The sequence below is a fragment of the Ambystoma mexicanum genome, chromosome 11, assembly GCF_040938575.1.
Source record: "Ambystoma mexicanum isolate Mex_15411 chromosome 11, UKY_AmexF1_1, whole genome shotgun sequence".
Lineage (NCBI taxonomy): Eukaryota > Metazoa > Chordata > Amphibia > Caudata > Ambystomatidae > Ambystoma > Ambystoma mexicanum.
The window spans coordinates 60449376-60468516 of record NC_090934.1 but is presented as its reverse complement, the minus strand read 5'-3'; the positions used below and the strand labels follow the sequence as shown (position 1 = coordinate 60468516).

Here is a 19141-nt window from a genome sequence, read left to right as displayed (position 1 = left end):
GTCTGACCACCCCCCTGTCCGTTCTGCTGCTAAATGGGGACTTTTTTTTATTAGGAAGCGGGAATTAAGCGATCCAATCGCCGGGCCTTGGAGAGTGGGGTGAAATGAAGGCTCGTCAATTTCCACATAGGATGAGTGGTTGAGTATGTGCAAGAAATTGCGGCGGGGACCGTTGCAGGTACTCTTTGGAACGAGGTAACTGGGCTGGCATCGCCCTCTTGTGCTGTGTGCTTGATGAGGAAACTCCTCCAAGTCTGACTGTGCTCTTTAGTGTGACATCTCTAAAATAGTGGGGCGTGTTCCTTCCCATCAAGCTGAGGCCCCTAGCGATGGTCGAAATTTCCACCATTGATGCGAAATTGAGGAACTTTGCCTTCTATTTCTCTTTAGCTTTATCAGAGAAAAAGCATTTAGTGTGACACGTTTCTACCACCCAAAATCCCACATTTCTTGAGTTTGAAATTGCTGCGATTTCGCAATTTCAGAGAAATCATGTGAAGTTTCCTAGCACGTCTGCTTCTCCAATTCTCTTCGTGTGTGGTTTGGTGGCCGCAGTGCGATGCTTTCTTCTCTTTTTTTTTGTTAACCATTGAAAATTCCTAGGAGAGAATGCCTGTAATCTGCTTTTTTGATCTGATAAATGGAAACTGGGGAGGAGTTAATACTCTAAACCTTGATTCCCTGCTCCTGGTGGCCATGCCATGGCACGGCTCCCTGTGTCGACCCTCTCCAGGCCAGCAGAGTTGGCAAAGGGCGGTATCACCCAATGATACCGCATCAGGTCTGTGGGTGTGGGTCGGAGAAATGTGCACTGCTTGGGCAAGATCTTCTTTAAGGCCTCTTCACGATTGGTAGATGTCAGAAATTAAAATGCCATAGGTCGCCCTCTGATCTAAGCTTTTGGAAAAATGCTCTTGTGGAAAATGTCAAGACCAATGAATAAGTGGCAGAAATATGGCAAGCCGAGTAATTCCATAGGACCCCCCTCTGCACACACCTTTCTATGGACCGCTATGGCAAATGTGCATTAAGGTTTTCTTGGAAAATTGCCAAATTCATTTATTCTTGGTCCCCAAGGGAAAGAAAATGGACAGGGTCTTCTCCCACCCAATCATCAAACCCGTGGATTAAAGGTGATGGAACATAAAAGAAGGACAATAATGAAGGCTTGAGCTTTAACAAGAATGCACACAACACACACAGCAGCACATCCATAAGATCGTCCTAGGTTGGGCTTCCAAGAGGGGCTTCTCTGCTAGAGCGGGGACCCTGTAGTTGCTTTTGTGCAGTGGGAATGAGCCTAGCCTCTTGTGTCATATATGGTGGTTAAGGAAAGTGGGCACTGAGAAGCAGATTTGCTAGGGGGCACTGAAGCCAAACCCCCCATCTTTGCTGCAGGATCACTTTGGGGGTTGTGGGGCGGGGGGGGGGGCACAGGAAGTGAGGGAAGGTTATATGAATGTGCTTTACTCAACTGCAATGTATGCGTCTCCCCACATTAGTACGGATGCGGCGCCTAGACACACGTTCCGCCCCAGTGGGAGGGGCTTGATTAGCGGCCCACGCAAGTCTCCATAACCCAGGACATGTGCACCTCTTCCTGTTGTCAACAGCAGCTTAGTAAAGTCGGACCACTTGGGCGAACCGAAGCCAGAGGAATGGCGAGTCACATTATTGGACAGAAACAATAGGTCCCTCCCGCCTTTGCAAAGCTTTTCACGCTATGCCCATGTTACTTCTTATCATTAAAATATGAAGGCAATTCTTCTGAAGTTTACACATCAACAAAAGGACAATGATGAATGGCCAATGAGTTTGTCTTTCAGCTGCCCCTCCCTCCACCAAACCAATGGACCAGTGAATCACTACCATCCCGTGACATGTGAGAAACTGGACCTTCAAGTCACAAATCACTAGATGCATTCCCCTTCGAAGGCCCCTTATCCGAGGGGCTCCTTTACATGTGGAGAACGGGGGGCGGGGGGCATTGCTCTCCCATCCCTGATACCTCTCTGATGCGGGTCTCGGACACGTCACACTGAAGAGATTGTTTTTGTGATGCGGGCACATCAATGCCCAGAAGAACTAGAACATTCACCAGGGACTGGGCAGAGAGCACAAGACTGATTTCACATATTTACACAAACCATCATTGCTATGGTACAGGCAAGGGTGGTCCAACTCCAGACCTGGGGGGGCTGGAATCCTGACAGGTTTTCAGGATATCCCTCATTAATATTCATGAGCAAAGATGTGCATACATTTAGAATCTGTGCATGCAAATATATCTCATGAATATTAATACAGTGTATCCTGAAAATCTGACATGGATCCGGCCCTCAAGGCTTGGAGTTGGACAACTCTGATCTAGACTGAACCAGAGTTGCAAGGTCCTTTACCAAGGCTTCACACAACTGCCTGTGGATGCAAAGGAACCAGGCTGCACCCCAGGTACTGACCCATCCGTCTACATTGAAAGCAGAGACATACTCAACCAGCCGGCTTTTTTGGTTAACACTGACTCCTAAACATGTTACATCAGATATCAAATTATAGTCAAACATCCTATGACCTTGGTATGGAGGTCGCTGGACTGGAGGCTTCTCTTGCAGACCCTTCCAGACGCCCTCACAACTAGGGGGGGACAACACAGCCTTGTCCTGGAGGGTGTTTACATGGGATGGGTATGGCCATGCTGGCCTCACTGGCATCCTGTCTGACCGGTGGTTGGTAAATCTGGACCGAAAAGGGTAGCTGGCCTCTTCCTCATTCCTAAAGCAAGGACTTTCAGGGAGATCTCAAGAGGGTTTTAAACTGTTCCCACATCAGTCTTTGTGCTCGGATTCATCTCGTAATGGACGCCAGTCCAAGGTCTGTGCGCTGTAGTTTTGAAGTGTTCTGCGCCCATTGGCCTTCTGCTTTTGAGATCAACTGCGGCTGGTTAAACCTTATGAGTTGCGTAAACAGTCCCACCAGTCTCTGGTGTGGCAACAAGTATAGGCTCCATCTCCAAGTTCAAGCCAGCGAAGCATCAGACTTTGGATTCAATAGCCAGATTGCCATACATGGTATGTAGTCCATTGGCCTCCGGGAAATAGCAGCTCGCATGCAAGCGTGTTTGCGGTGGTAGGCTACAGATTGAACCATTTTGTAAGAATAACTAGCAGTTGTACCCAAGTTTTACAAGTGATTTGCATAAAGGTCCACCTGATTTTAGAATTCTGAGGTGCCCTTTATCCTGTCTTTTGAGGTCCCCACTGTTTTCAATTGTGCTTTGCCTCCACTGAAGCATTGAGGGTCAGAATGATGAGACGCCAATTGGAGAATGTTTTTAGAAGATTGAGCCGGTGTGCAACCAGTACATGGAACCTTCCTTCGAATGCAAGATGGGAACTGGCAGATGTCACCTTCTTCAGCGCATTGGATGGTTGTGCTCTCCACAACCTTGGCCTCTGGGACAAGATGCAATCTTGCTTGTACAGACCGTAGTCTGCTTGACCCAGACCTCTCCCAAATCCCTTCCTCTGTATGGAAGTGTTTCAAGTGGATACGCTCTCTTGGCTTCAATCATTGGGCTTTGGTGCAGTAGTGAGGCCAGCTCAGCCTTCGCCGGGGGGACATAGGTAGACTAAAGTGCTTCTAGGTGCTGGCCTTCCCCCCATTCCCCAAGTTGAAGAGAATCTGTACTGTTGAAGGCGACATCGGCTTTCCCTCGATTTTGCCATGCCGCTCTTGATGGACACATTGTGAAAAGCATGATTGAGGGAAAGGTTGTGGGCATTTTGAAGTCTGCCCTGTTCTTGGCAAGCTTCCTGGGTGTGCTCCTGTTGTTCACGCCAGCTTCGGGGTTTCGGCGGCGTGAATAAAATGTTGTGCTTTTAAGAGTAGAATTGCCTTTTCACTGAGCAAAGCGCTGTTCACGTGGATGCCCCCATTTTGAAAACGGGCTCTTCAATGAGGCAACAGGATGTGTCCTCTCATTTTTGATCACCATAGTTTCCTTTAACGCTTCACCAATTTGCAAATTAGTACAACTTTTAAAAGGTCCCATGCACTGACATCCCGCCCTGTGATCCTAATCAGTAAATACAGCAGTACTCCTGTCCTGCAACCTCTGTTGGATATTTTCACTGATCAATCTTTAAAATGTCATCAATCAGCCTGGTTTAATGATCAATCAAACCTTCCACCAAAGAGCCTCCGTTGAGTGAGATCCTCCCCTTCTGGAAGATACTCTTGATCCAGCAATCGCAAAGCATGCCTGTACTGGTGTCTTGATCAGAGAGTTTGGCGGCTCATATACTGTTCTCATCAGAGTCGTTTCCAACAACTGATCTGCCTCAAAGCTTCTGTAGACAGAGCAGAGCTTTCTCGCAATCTCCGGTTAGAAAGGTACCTCTCGCCCGGATTCTATTTCAGCTTTCCTCAATCCTCAGTTTGTCCTCTTCCTAGATTGTTGGCTGTTCTCTTGGAGTAATGATTTGTTCTCTTGGACTTTAATACTAGCGTTTTATTTCATTGCTTTCTTGAAAGGTAATTCCCATCCTATGTTGTTGATGTAATCCACGTATAGACCAGTCATTCTTATGCTGGGTTCTACAGTTGACCTCTGGTAGATAACTTCCTTGGTATCTCCTTTTGCAGCAGTCTCTTTTTGATCTGTGAAACAGTTCACTTGGAGTCTCCATTTGATTGGCCACTAGTGTGCAAATGTTTATACTACACTCTGTGATCTCTCGATCCTTTGATCTCTAGGTACACTAATAGATCAGTCATTCTTATCCTGTGTTCTTCATTTGATCTTTGCTAGATCAATTTGGATCTCCGTTTCCCAGCAGTATTTCATCTGTTGCAAGACAGATCCCTTGAAGTCTCTATTTGATCTTCCACTATGTGATCTCTCGAGGGATGGATATTTTCAACTGGAGATTTCGTTTGATCTCTTGGTAGAGACGTGTCTCACTGTTTGAGTGGACATGCCAAACCATTGGCTTCCCCTAATACTGCTCTGCTGTTTCCATCTTTGAATACTTTAAAAACAGTCACCTAGTATGTAAGAAGGAATGTCAGTTCCGAGTGGTTTCACCCTGAGTTTTCCGCAGAAGTTCTTAGGCACCTTCAACATTAAAATCCACAGTCGCCTCCTACATTGCTACCACAATATGGGATGTTGCGTGGCCCAGTCTCACTCGAAGTGCCTCACCTCCAGGCATCACACTGTTCCATATTCTGGGCAGGTGGGGATGGGGAGCGGAACAGAGAACCGGGGAGATGGTCTCAGACGAGTGATCAACTTTAAATAGGAGGTACAAGCTACATATTCCGATTGGGAGCCCCGAAGATTCCTTTTATGAGTGGGTCGAAACTTGCTCCCTTTTGCCATGCAAGGGACTCATTTGGTAGGTGCACAAAGCAATTATTGTAGGTGTGGAGCAAAACAATTCCAGAATGCACTTAAGTGAAAATAAGGGTAGGGCTTAACGTACCTCTTCATTGGCACCATTCCCACCCTCCCAAGAGATAGTCGCTTGGGGGTGAGTTGGCTACATGCTGTATATACAAACAGGCACACACACAAACACACACGTGCGCACACACACACGCACACGCGCGCCCATACACACACACATTTGTTAAAATAATCAGAATTGCTTGTAAACGCTGCTTGATCTGTGCGGAGGGAGCTACAAAGGCAGAGTGGCTAATGCCAACTTCCTGCCCGATTCTGGAGGGTTCCCGCACGGATTCTGCACACACATGTTCGCATGTGGCGGCTACATCGGATGCTACATTCCATAAACATAAAAAAGAAATCCAGTGGGGTTACCTAAATATGAAACAGTCAAGCCCAGCATTCTGCCGAATACACGTGTCATTCTATATATCTTTACATACAATGCATATACCAGGCTGGTTTCCTTATCCCTTGTCCTGGTTTGGGAGGAGAAAGGGTAAAGAAGCGTGCTCAGCGGGAATAACATGCTCTTTGCAGTGTGGCGGACATGAACTTGCCCTGGTGGTCGCCAACCAGGCCTTGCTCATACCGCCAGCGCGTGTTGCTCCCACATGCAATTGGGATGATTGCATTAACAGTCTTGTACTTTTGCATTCCTGGCGGCTGGTTCTTGTCGTCGATTATCCCATCGGCTATCGTAAGAGACATTGAGAGAGTGTTGAGGGGTGGGGAGAGAAGGGACAGAGTCAGTGACGCGCAGTCAATGCTCGCTGACACGTTTTATGGGCTTTCCGGGTGTTGGTGTATCAGCGGTGAAGCGTGCTCGGTGCCCTCAATGAATCTTCCTCAAGCCCACCTCTCTTTCTCTTGATCTCTCACTCTGAGGGATTTAAGAACAGGACGGGCTTGTGGAACTCTCCAGAGAGGATTGAGAGAGGCGACGGGTCAGGGGGGCGATGCTGGAGTCCGCCACGGAGGAGGTCGGGAAGAGTTTGTACCAGCCGGTAACCATGGTGGTAAGGTCTAGCTCCTCCAGGTGGATCTGAGCCATCCCCATGAAATACTTGTGATCCATGCGACCGTAATCTCCCCAGACGATCACCTGTAATCAAGGAGAGGGAGATAATTAAGACATTGGTTGCCTCCAGACATTGGGTGTCCGTCTTTTGCCAGTCTCCACACCTGCAAATATCATACAATGTGCGCAGTCTCCAGTTAAGAAGTAGGGATGACACTATCTGCAGGGGTCAGCAATTCTACACACCTCAATGGAGTCTATCTTTTAACATATCACAAACTCAAAGGCAATTTAATGTAGATGTACACTTTCACATACCAATTGTCTCACTAGAGTGACCTTTGTGCTTTCCCACCATGCACATTTAAATCAGGTGTGATTCGCAATTACTCCAAACAGGACAGACCCAAAATCTACTTTCCTGATCAAAGTCTCAACTATTTGAGGAGCATCCTCTGTGGTTCAGTAGTATTGCACTCATTCCCAGCACTGATTCCCTCATGCTTCACCGCCATCTCTGGCCCTATTGGCCCTATTGCACTCATTCCCACCACTGATCCTCTCGTGCTTCACCGCCAATCCCCTTGTGCTTCACCACCATCTACGGCCCTATTGTACTCATTCCCAGCACCGATCCCCTCGTGCTTCACCGCCATCTCCGGCCCTATTGTACTCATTCCCAGCACCGATCCCCTCGTGCTTCACCACCATCTCTGGCCCTATTGCACTCATTCCCAGCACTGATTCCCTCATGCTTCACCGCCATCTCTGGCCCTATTGCACTCATTCCCACCACTGATCCCCTCGTGCTTCACCACCATCTCCGGCCCTATTGTACTCATTCCCAGCACCGATCCCCTCGTGCTTCACCGCCATCTTTGGCCCTATAGCACTCATTCCCAATAACGATCCCCACGTGCTTCACCACCATCTCTGACCCTATTGCACTCATTCCCAGCAACGATCCCCTCGTGCTTCACCACCATCTCTGGCCCTATTGCACTCATTCCCAGCACTGATCCACTCGTGCTTCACCGCCATCTCTGGCCCTATTGCACTCATTCCCAGCACCGGTCCCCTCGTGCTTCACCGCCATCTCTGGCCCTATTGCACTCATTCCCAGCACCAATCCCCTCGTGCTTCACCGCCATCTCTACCCCCTTTTGTACTCATTCCCAGCACCGATCCCCTCATGCTTCACCAGCATCTCTGGCCCTATTGCACTCATTCCCACCACTGATCCCCTCGTGCTTCACCACCATCTCTGGCCCTATTGCACTCATTCCCAGCACCGATCCCCTCGTGCTTCACCGGCATCTCTGGCCCTATTGCACTCATTCCCAGCACTGATCCCCTCGTGCTTCACCGCCATCTCTGGCCCTATTGCACTCATTCCCAGCACCGATCCCCTTTTGCTTCACCGGCATCTCTGGCCCTATTGCACTCATTCCCAGCACTGATCCCCTTGTGCTTTACCGGCATCTCTGGCCCTATATCACTCATTCCCACCACTGATCCCCTCGTGCTTCACCGGCATCTCTGACCCTATTGTACTCATTCCCCGCACCGATCCCCTCGTGCTTCATCACAATCTCTGGCCCTATTGCACTCATTCCCGGCAACGATCCCCTCATGCTTCACCGCCATCTCTGCCCTTATTGCACTCATTCCCAGCACCGGTCCCCTCGTGCTTCACCGCCATCTCTGGCCCTATTGCGCTCATTCCCAGCACCGATCCCCTCGTGCTTCACCACAATCTCTGGCCCTATTGCACTCATTCCCAGCACCGGTCCCCTCGTGCTTCACCGCCATCTCTGGCCCTATTGCACTCATTCCCAACACCGATCCCCTCGTGCTTCACCGCCATCTCTGGCCCTATTGCACTCCTTCCCAGAACCAATCCCCTCGTGCTTCATCGCCATCTCTGCCCCCTTTTTGTTCTCATTCCCAGCACCAATCCCCTCGTGCTTCACCGGCATCTCTGGCCCTTATTGCACTCATTCCCAGCACCGGTCCCCTCGTGCTTCACCGGCGTCTCTGGCCCTATTGCACTCATTCCCAGCACAGGTCCCCTCGTGCTTCACCGCCATCTCTGCCCCCTTTTGTACTCATTCCCAGCACCGATCGCCTCGTGCTTCCTTCTCTGGCCCTATTGCACTCATTCCCAGCACCGATCCCCTCGTGCTTCACCGCCATCTCTGGCCCTATTGCACTCATTCCCAGCACCGATCCCCTCGTGCTTCCTTCTCTGGCCCTATTGCACTCATTCCCAGCACCGGTCCCCTCGTACTTCACGGCCATCTCTGCCCCCTTTTGTACTCATTCCCAGCACCGATCGCTTCGTGCTTCCTTCTCTGGCCCTATTGCACTCATTCCCAGCACCGATCGCCTCGTGCTTCCTTCTCTGGCCCTATTGCACTCATTCCCAGCACCGGTCCCCTCGTGCTTCACTGCCATCTCTGGCCCTATTGCACTCATTCCCAACACCAATCCCCTCGTGCTTCACCGCCATCTCTGGCCCCTTTTGTACTCATTCCCAGCACCGATCCCCTCCTGCTTTACCGGCATCTCTGGCCCTATTGCACTCATTCCCAGCACCAGTCCCCTCGTGCTTCACCGCCATCTCTGCCCCCTTTTGTACTCATTCCCAGCACCGATCGCCTCGTGCTTCCTTCTCTGGCCCTATTGCACTCATTCCCAGCACCGATCGCCTCGTGCTTCCTTCTCTGGCCCTATTGCACTCATTCCCAGCACCGATCGCCTCGTGCTTCCTTCTCTGGCCCTATTGCACTCATTCCCAGCACCGATCCCCTGGTGCTTCACCGCCATCTCTGGCCCTATTGCACTCATTCCCAGCACCGATCCCCTGGTGCTTCACCGCCATCTCTGGCCCTATTGCACACCTAATGATACATTTACAGTAACTGAATATTTCACTCGGGCCCACTGAGAAATAAATCATACCCGCAAAATGTCATACTTGAAAAAATATATATATATCTCTCATTTGGAGCAGACGTTGCCTTCCAGACCAGGGGAATCCTTGCCCATTTTGTTATATTTCACCCAGTGGGAATCTTGTAGCTCACCATGGCTCGTGACAGCTTAACAACACGCCACATAGATTTCCCAGGTAACTGGGCAGCTTATTAGGAGGATAGCTCAGGGGCAACGTGCTCGCCTTGGAAGCAAGATGTCACAGAGCAACACAGGTTCAATCCCCGGTCCGCGCTTAGAAACCTCTGGGTATTAAGCCTGTTATAAATAACCCATCATATCTATTGGCATGGTAGGTGGCAGGGTTTTACCTCTGGAGCATTGGTTTAGATGGGCTTGGCAATCGGGCAAGGTACGCTCAACCACCTGATCCTAAGGTAAGTCTGAGATGCAGATGCACTGCCTGAATACCTTCTCGAACCTGCAACCTGTGCCATGCCTGCGTGAAACCCAAGGAGGACAGGAAAGCCATGGTATAGAGGGTGGTGCCAATGTGTGTGCCAAATTCGCCAGCCCCACTTGTTGGGAGGGTGCGTCTTTCTGTGGCGGCTTCGTATTGTGGGATAGTGGTGAACATGTTACCCAGGTGCCCTTGGGAGCTACAGAAGCCACGCCTGTGTAAGGAACTGGGCACATTTGTCTTCTGTGCCAGGTTCTACTCCAACCGGACACTGTTCTTCAAGTGGAACAAGGAAACAAGTGCGTCTGATACAGGACAGCAAGACACTATTTTGATGGCCTGCCTGCCCACCTGCATTCAGGTTGTTTTGGTCTTTGGCATCATGGACATGCACACATCCACCTAAGTAGCCATCATCTTCCAGTGCAGACATTTGTACAGCAAGGTGATTTGGTGGTCATTGTGACTGGGACTCTTGTAGTGGGGTCATTCCAGCAGGCTTCCTGGACTGGGTTTTGCTCTTTGTGACTGGGCCACTTGTGGTGGGGGTCGTTCCAGCAGCTGTACTGCTCCAAGTGTTGATCTTCGAGACTGGCACTGCTGTGGTGGGGTTCGTTCCAGAAGACTTTCAGGCCCAAGTACTGATCTTTGAGTGTGGAACTGAAGTAGTGGGGGTCGTTCCAGTAGGCTTTCTGGACAAGTGTTCATCTTTGAGTCTGGGACTGTTGTGGTGGCAGTCAGTCCAGCAGGCTTTCTGGACCAAGTGCTGTTCTTTGAGACTGGGACTCTAGTGGTGGGGGTCGCTCCAGCAGGCTTTCTGGACCAGGTTTTGGTCTTTGTGACTTGGCCTCTTGTGGTGGGGTCACCTCAGCAGGCTTTATGAACCAAGTGCTGATCTTTGAGACTGGGACTCTTGTGGTGGGGGTAGTTCTAGCAGGCTTTCTGGCCAAGTGTTGATATTTCGGCCTGGACTGTTGTGGTGGGGGTCACTCCAGGAGGCTTTCTGGGCCAAGTGCTGTTCTTTGAGACTGAGGCTGTTGTGGTGGGGGTCAGTCCAGCAGGCTTTCTGGGCCAAGTGCTGTTCTTTGAGACTGGGACTGTTGTGGTAGGGGTCGCTCCAGCAGGCTTTCTGGACCAAGTGCTGTTCTTTGAGACTGGGACTCTTGTGGCGGGGGTCAGTCCAGCAGGCTTTCTGGGCCAAGTGCTGATCTTTGAGCCTGGGTCTGTTGTGGTGGCAGCCAGTCCAGCAGGCTTTCTGGGCCAAGTGCTGTTCTTTTAGACTGGGACTGTTGTGGTGGGGGTCGCACCAGCAGGCTGTCTGGTCCAAGTGCTGTTCTTTGAGATTGGGACTCTTGTGGTGGGAGTCATTCCAGCAGGCTTTCTGTCCAAGTGTTGATATTTTAGGCTGGGATTTTGTGGTGGGGGTTGGTCCAGCAGGATTTCTGGACCAAATGTTGATTTTTGAGACCAGGAATCTTGTGGTGGGGTCATTCCAGCAGGCATTCTGGACCAGGTTTTGGTCTTTGTGAATGGGCCTGTTGTGGCGGGGTAATCTCAGCAGGCTTTCTGGACCAGGTTTTGGTCTTTGAGAATGGGTCTCTTATGGTGGGGTGATCTCAGCAGGCTTTCTGAACCAGATTTTGGTCTTTGTGAATGGGTCTCTTGTGGTGGGGTCATCTCAGCAGGCTTTCTGGATGGACCAAGTGTTGATCTTTGAGACTGGGTCTGTTGTGGTGGGAGTCAGTCCAGCAGGCTTTCTGGACCAAGTGTGGTTCTTTGAGACTGGGACTTTTGTGGTGGGGTCATTACAGCAGGCTTTCTGGACCAGGTTTTGGTCTTTGTGGCTGGGTCTTTTGTGGTGGGGTCATCTCAACAGGCTTTATGGACCAAGTGCTGATCTTTGAGACTGAGACTCTTCTAGTGGGGTAATTCCAGCAGGCTTTCCGGACCAAGTGCTGATCTTTGAGACTGGGACTCTTGTGGTGGGGTAATTCCAACCAGGGTTTCTGGACCAAGTGCTGATCTTTGAGACTGGGACTCTTGTGGTGGGGGTAATTCCACCAGGGTTTCTGGACCAAGTGCTGATCTTTGAGCCTGGGACTGTTGTGGTGGGGGTAATTCCACCAGGCTTTCTGGACCAAGTGCTGATCTTTGAGCCTGGGACTGTTGTGGTGTGGGACAATCCAGCAGGCTTTCTGGACCAAGTGCTGTTCTTTGAGACTGGGACTCTAGTGGTGGGGGTCGCTCCAGCAGGCTTTCTGGACCAGGTTTTGGTCTTTGTGACTTGGCCTCTTGTGGTGGGGTAACCTCAGCAGGCTTTATGAACCAAGTGCTGATCTTTGAGACTGGGACTCTTGTGGTGGGGATAGTTCTAGCAGGCGTTCTGGCCAAGTGTTGATATTTCGGCCTGGACTGTTGTGGTGGGGGTCACTCCAGGAGGCTTTCTGGGCCAAGTGCTGTTCTTTGAGACTGAGGCTGTTGTGGTGGGGGTCAGTCCAGCAGGCTTTCTGGGCCAAGTGCTGTTCTTTGAGACTGGGACTGTTGTGGTGGGGGTCGCTCCAGCAGGCTTTCTGGACCAAGTGCTGTTCTTTGAGACTGGGACTCTTGTGGCGGGGGTCAGTCCAGCAGGCTTTCTGGGCCAAGTGCTGATCTTTGAGCCTGGGTCTGTTGTGGTGGCAGCCAGTCCAGCAGGCTTTCTGGGCCAAGTGCTTTTCTTTTAGACTGGGACTGTTGTGGTGGGGGTCGCACCAGCAGGCTGTCTGGTCCAAGTGCTGTTCTTTGAGATTGGGACTCTTGTGGTGGGAGTCATTCCAGCAGGCTTTCTGTCCAAGTGTTGATATTTTAGGCTGGGATTTTGTGGTGGGGGTTGGTCCAGCAGGATTTCTGGACCAAATGTTGATTTTTGAGACCAGGAATCTTGTGGTGGGGTCATTCCAGCAGGCATTCTGGACCAGGTTTTGGTCTTTGTGAATGGGCCTGTTGTGGTGGGGTAATCTCAGCAGGCTTTCTGGACCAGGTTTTGGTCTTTGAGAATGGGTCTCTTATGGTGGGGTGATCTCAGCAGGCTTTCTGAACCAGGTTTTGGTCTTTGTGAATGGGTCTCTTGTGGTGGGGTCATCTCAGCAGGCTTTCTGGATGGACCAAGTGTTGATCTTTGAGACTGGGTCTGTTGTGGTGGGAGTCAGTCCAGCAGGCTTTCTGGACCAAGTGTGGTTCTTTGAGACTGGGACTTTTGTGGTGGGGTCATTACAGCAGGCTTTCTGGACCAGGTTTTGGTCTTTGTGGCTGGGTCTTTTGTCGTGGGGTCATCTCAACAGGCTTTATGGACCAAGTGCTGATCTTTGAGACTGAGACTCTTGTAGTGGGGTAATTCCACCAGGGTTTCTGGACCAAGTGCTGATCTTTGAGACTGGGACTCTTGTGGTGGGGGTAATTCCACCAGGGTTTCTGGACCAAGTGCTGATCTTTGAGACTGGAACTCTTGTAGTGTGGGTAATTCCACCAGGGTTTCTGGACCAAGTGCTGATCTTTGAGACTGGGAATGTTGTGGTGGGGGGCAGTCCAGCAGGGTGCCTGGGCCAAGTGCTGTTCTTTGATACTGGGACTCTTGTGGTGGGGGTAATTCCACCAGGCTTTCTGGACCAAGTGATGATCTTTGAGCCTGGGACTGTTGTCGTGGGGGACAGTCCAGTAGGCTTTCCAGACCAAGTGCTGATCTTTGAGCCTGGGACTCTTGTGGTGGGGGTAATTCCACCGGGGTTCCTGGACCAAGTGCAGATCTTTGAGCTTGGGACTGTTGTGGTGGGGGTAATTCCGCCAGGCTTTCTGGACCAAGTGCTGATCTTTGAGCCTGGGATTGTTGTGGTGGGGGACACTCCAGTAAGCTTTCCGGACCAAGTGCTGATCTTTGAGCCTGGGACTCTTGTGGTGGGGGTAATTCCACCAGGGTTTCTGGACCAAGTTCTGATCTTTGAGCCTGGGACTGTTGTGGTGGGGGTAATTCCGCCAGGGTTTCTGGACCAAGTGCTGATCTTTGAACCTGGGACTGTTGTGGTGGGGACAGTCCAGTAGGCTTTCTGGACCAAGTGCTGATCTTTGAGCCTGGGACTCTTGTGGTGGGGGTAATTCCACCATGGTTTCTGGACCAAGTGCCGATCTTTGAGCCTGGGACTGTTGTGGTGGTCGTAATTCCACCAGGCTTTCTGGACCAAGTGCTGATCTTTGAGCCTGGGACTGTTGTGGTGGGGGACAGTCCACCAGGCCGCCTAGGCCAAGTGCTGTTCTTTGATACTGGGACTCTTGTGGTGGGAGTAATTCCACCAGGCGCTCTGGACCAAGTGCTGATCTTTGAGCCTGGGACTGTTGTGGTGGGGGACAGTCCAGTAGGCTTTCTGGTCCAAGTGATGATCTTTGAGCCTGGGACTCTTGTGGTGGGGGTAATTCCACCAGGGTTTCTGGACCAAGTGCTGATCTTTGAGCCTGGGACTCTTGTGGTGGGGGTAATTCCACCAGGGTTTCTGGACCAAGTGCTGCTCTTTGAGCCTGGGACTCTTTTGGTGGGAGTTGTTGCAGCAGGCTTCCTGGGCCTGGTGTTGATCTGTGAGCCAGGGACTCTTGTGGTGGGAGTTGTTGCAGCAGACTTTCTGGACCAAGTGCTGATCTTTGAGACTGGGACTCTTGTGGTGGGGGTAATTCCGCCAGGGTTTCTGGACCAAGTGCTGATCTTTGAACCTGGGACTGTTGTGGTGGGGACAGTCCAGTAGGCTTTCTGGACCAAGTGCTGATCTTTGAGCCTGGGACTCTTGTGGTGGGGGTAATTCCACCATGGTTTCTGGACCAAGTGCCGATCTTTGAGCCTGGGACTGTTGTGGTGGTCGTAATTCCACCAGGCTTTCTGGACCAAGTGCTGATCTTTGAGCCTGGGACTGTTGTGGTGGGGGACAGTCCACCAGGCCGCCTAGGCCAAGTGCTGTTCTTTGATACTGGGACTCTTGTGGTGGGAGTAATTCCACCAGGCGCTCTGGACCAAGTGCTGATCTTTGAGCCTGGGACTGTTGTGGTGGGGGACAGTCCAGTAGGCTTTCTGGTCCAAGTGATGATCTTTGAGCCTGGGACTCTTGTGGTGGGGGTAATTCCACCAGGGTTTCTGGACCAAGTGCTGATCTTTGAGCCTGGGACTCTTGTGGTGGGGGTAATTCCACCAGGGTTTCTGGACCAAGTGCTGCTCTTTGAGCCTGGGACTCTTTTGGTGGGAGTTGTTGCAGCAGGCTTCCTGGGCCTGGTGTTGATCTGTGAGCCAGGGACTCTTGTGGTGGGAGTTGTTGCAGCAGACTTTCTGGACCAAGTGCTGATCTTTGAGACTGGGACTCTTGTGGTGGGAGTTGTTGCAGCAGGCTTCGTGGGCCAGGTGTTGATCTTTGAGCCTGGGACTCTTGTGGAGGGGGTAGTTCTGGGAGACGTCCTGGGCCAGGTGTTGATCTTTGAGACTGGGACTCTTGTGGAGGGGGTAGTTCTGGGAGGCTTCCTGGGCCAGGTGTTGATCTTTGAGCCTGGGACTCTTGTGGAGGGGGTAGTTCTGGGAGGCTTCCTGGACCAAGTGCTGACCTTTGAGACTGGCACTCTTGTCGTGGGGGTCACTCCAGCAGGCTTTCTGGACCAAGTGCTGTTCTTTGAGACTTGGACTCTTGTGGTGGGGGTAGTTCCAGCAGGCTTTCTGGCCAAGTGTTGATATTTCAGCCTGGACTGTTGTGGTGGGGGTCAGTCCAGGAGGCTTTCTGGGCCAAGTGCTGTTCTTTGAGACTGAGTCTGTTGTGTTGAGGGTCAGTCCAGCAGGCTTTCTGGGCCAAGTGCTGTTCTTTGGGAATGGGACTGTTGTGGTGGGGGTCGCACCAGCAGGCTTTCTGGACCAAGTGCTGTTCTTTGAGACTGGGTCTGTTGTGGTGGCAGCCAGTCCTGCAGACTTTCTGGGCCAAGTGCTGTTCTTTGAGACTGGGACTGTGGTTGCGGGGGTCGCTCCAGCAGGCTGTCTTGTCCAAGTGCTGTTCTTTAAGACTGGGACTCTTGTGGTGGGGGTCATTCCAGCAGGCTTTCTAGACCAGGTTTTGGTCTTTGTGAATGGGCCTGTTGTGGTGGGTAATCTCAGCAGGCTTTCTGGACCAGGTGTTGGTCTTTGAGAATGGGTCTCTTATGGTGGGGTCATCTCAGCAGGCTTTCTGAACCAGGTTTTGGTCTTTGTGAATGGGTCTCTTGTGGTGGGGTAATTCCAGCAGGCTTTCTGGACCAAGTGCTGATCTTTGAGACTGGGACTCTTGTGGTGGGGTAATTCCAACCAGGGTTTCTGGACCAAGTGCTGATCTTTGAGACTGGGACTCTTGTGGTGGGGGTAATTCCACCAGGGTTTCTGGACCAAGTGCTGATCTTTGAGCCTGGGACTGTTGTGGTGGGGGTAATTCCACCAGGCTTTCTGGACCAAGTGCTGATCTTTGAGCCTGGGACTGTTGTGGTGTGGGACAATCCAGTAGGCTTTCTGGACCAAGTGCTGATCTTTGAGCCTGGGACTCTTGTGGTGGGGGTAATTCCAACGGAGTTTCTGGACCAAGTGCTGATCTTTGAGCCTGGGGCTGTTTTGGTGGGGGTAATTCCACCAGGCTTTCTGGACCAAGTGCTGATCTTAGAGCCTGGGACTGTTGTGGTGGGGTGCAGTCCAGCAGGACACCTGGGCCAAGTGCTGTTCTTTGATACTGGGACACTTGTGGTGGGGGTAATTCCACCAGGCTTTCTGGACCAAGTGCTGATCTTTGAGCCTGGGACTGTTGTGGTGGGGGACAGTCCAGTAGGCTTTCTGGACCAAGTGCTGATCTTTGAGACTGGGACTCTTGTGGTGGGAGTTGTTGCAGCAGGCTTCCTGGGCCTGGTGTTGATCTTTGAGCCTGGGACTCTTGTGGTGGGGGTAATTCCACCGGGGTTTCTGGACCAAGTGCTGATCCTTGAGCCTGGGAATCTTGTGGTGGGGGTAGTTCCACCAGGGTTTCTGGACCAAGTGCTGATCTTTGAGCCTGGGACACTTGTGGTGGGAGTTGTTGCAGCAGGCTTCCTCGGCCTGGTGTTGATCTTTGAGACTGGGACTCTTGTGGTGGGAGTTGTTGCAGCAGGCTTCCTGGGCCTGGTGTTGATCTTTGAGCCTGGGACTCTTGTGGTGGGGGTAATTCCACCGGGGTTTCTGGACCAAGTGCTGATCCTTGAGCCTGGGACTCTTCTGTTGGGGGTAGTTCTACCAGGGTTTCTGGCAGGGGAGTTGCTAGGTCTGGAAAAGACCCAGGGCTATGCTGATGTCGGAACTGCTGGGACTGGGGGCTAGCTAGTCTTTTGGCTGTAGATCCTGGGATTATATCCGGGGCTACAACCAAAAGTTCAGGGGCTATAGCCCCCTTAGCCCCCCCTAGCAACGCCCCTGGTTTCTGGACCAAGTGCTGATCTTTGAGCCTGGGACTCTTGTGGTGGGAGTTGTTGCAGCAGGCTTCCTGAGCTTGGTGTTCATCTTTGAGCCTGGGACTCTTGTGGTGGGAGTTGTTGCAGCAGGTTCCCTGGGCCAGGTGTTGATCTTTGAGCCTGGGACTCTTGTGGAGGGGTTAGTTCTGGGAGGCTTCCTAGGCCAGGTGTTGATCTTTGAGCCTGGGACTCTTGTGGAGGGGTTAGTTCTAGGAGGCTTCCTAGGCCAGGTGTTGATCTTTGAGCCTGGGAATCTTGTGAAGGGGGTAGTTCTGGGAGACTTCCTGGGCCAGGTGTTGATCTTTGAGACTGGGACTCTTGTGGGGGCGGGGGGGGGTAGTTCTGGGAGGCTTCCTGGGCCAGGTGTTGATATTTGAGCCTGGAACTCTTGTGGAGGGGGTAGTTCTGGGAGACTTCCTGGGCCAGCTATTGATCTTTCAGACTGGGACATTTGTGGAGGGGGTGGTTCTGGGAAGCTTCCTGGACCAAGTGCTGATCTTTGAGCCTGGGACTCTTGTGGTGGGGGTAATTCCACCAGGGTTTCTGGACCAAGTTCTGATCTTTGAGCCTGGGATTCTTGTGGTGGGAGTTGTTGCAGCAGGCTTCCTGGGCCTGGTGTTGATCTTTCAGCCTGGGACTCTTGTGGTGGGGGTAATTCCTCCAGGGTTTCTGGACCAAGTGCTGATCTTTGAGCCTGGGACTCTTGTGGTGGGGGTAATTCTACCATGGTTTCTGGACCAAGTGCCGATCTTTGAGCCTGGGACTGTTGTGGTGGTCGTAATTCCACTAGGCTTTCTGGACCAAGTGCTGATCTTTGAGCCTGGGACTGTTGTGGTGGGGGACAGTCCACCAGGCCGCCTAGGCCAAGTGCTGTTCTTTGATACTGGGACTCTTGTGGTGGGAGTAATTCCACCAGGCTTTCTGGACCAAGTGCTGATCTTTGAGCCTGGGACTGTTGTGGTGGGGGACAGTCCAGTAGGCTTTCTGGTCCAAGTGATGATTTTTGAGCCTGGGACTCTTGTGGTGGGGGTAGTTCCACCAGGGTTTCTGGACCAAGTGCTGATCTTTGAGCCTGGGACTCTTGTGGTGGGAGTTGTTGCAGCAGGATCCCTGGGCCAGGTGTTGATCTTTGAGCCTGGGACTCTTGTGGAGGGGTTAGTTCTGGGAGGCTTCCTAGGCCAGGTGTTGATCTTTGAGCCTGGGAATCTTGTGAAGGGGGTAGTTCTGGGAGACTTCCTGGGCCAGGTGTTGATCTTTGAGACTGGGACTCTTGTGGGGGCGGGGGGGGGGTAGTTCTGGGAGGCTTCCTGGGCCAGGTGTTGATATTTGAGCCTGGAACTCTTGTGGAGGGGGTAGTTCTGGGAGACTTCCTGGGCCAGCTATTGATCTTTCAGACTGGGACATTTGTGGAGGGGGTGGTTCTGGGAAGCTTCCTGGACCAAGTGCTGATCTTTGAGCCTGGGACTCTTGTCGTGGGGGTAATTCCACCAGGGTTTCTGGACCAAGTTCTGATCTTTGAGCCTGGGATTCTTGTGGTGGGAGTTGTTGCAGCAGGCTTCCTGGGCCTGGTGTTGATCTTTCAGCCTGGGACTCTTGTGGTGGGGGTAATTCCTCCAGGGTTTCTGGACCAAGTGCTGATCTTTGAGCCTGGGACTCTTGTGGTGGGGGTAATTCTACCATGGTTTCTGGACCAAGTGCCGATCTTTGAGCCTGGGACTGTTGTGGTGGTCGTAATTCCACTAGGCTTTCTGGACCAAGTGCTGATCTTTGAGCCTGGGACTGT

The 19141-nt window shown here is 51.8% G+C and overlaps 1 protein-coding gene across 1 annotated transcript in view; it reads right to left on the bottom strand.

Annotated features, from left to right (window-relative positions):
- Positions 1–2039: 2039 nt before the first annotated feature.
- The window catches only part of RIMS3 (regulating synaptic membrane exocytosis 3), a 425581-nt gene continuing 408479 nt past the window's right edge, over positions 2040–19141 (bottom strand). Inside the window, exon 7 of the mRNA XM_069622553.1 lies at positions 2040–6557. Within this exon, the coding sequence (XP_069478654.1) occupies positions 6345–6557 (213 nt within the window). The 3' untranslated portion in view covers positions 2040–6344. The remainder of the gene's footprint in view (positions 6558–19141) is intronic.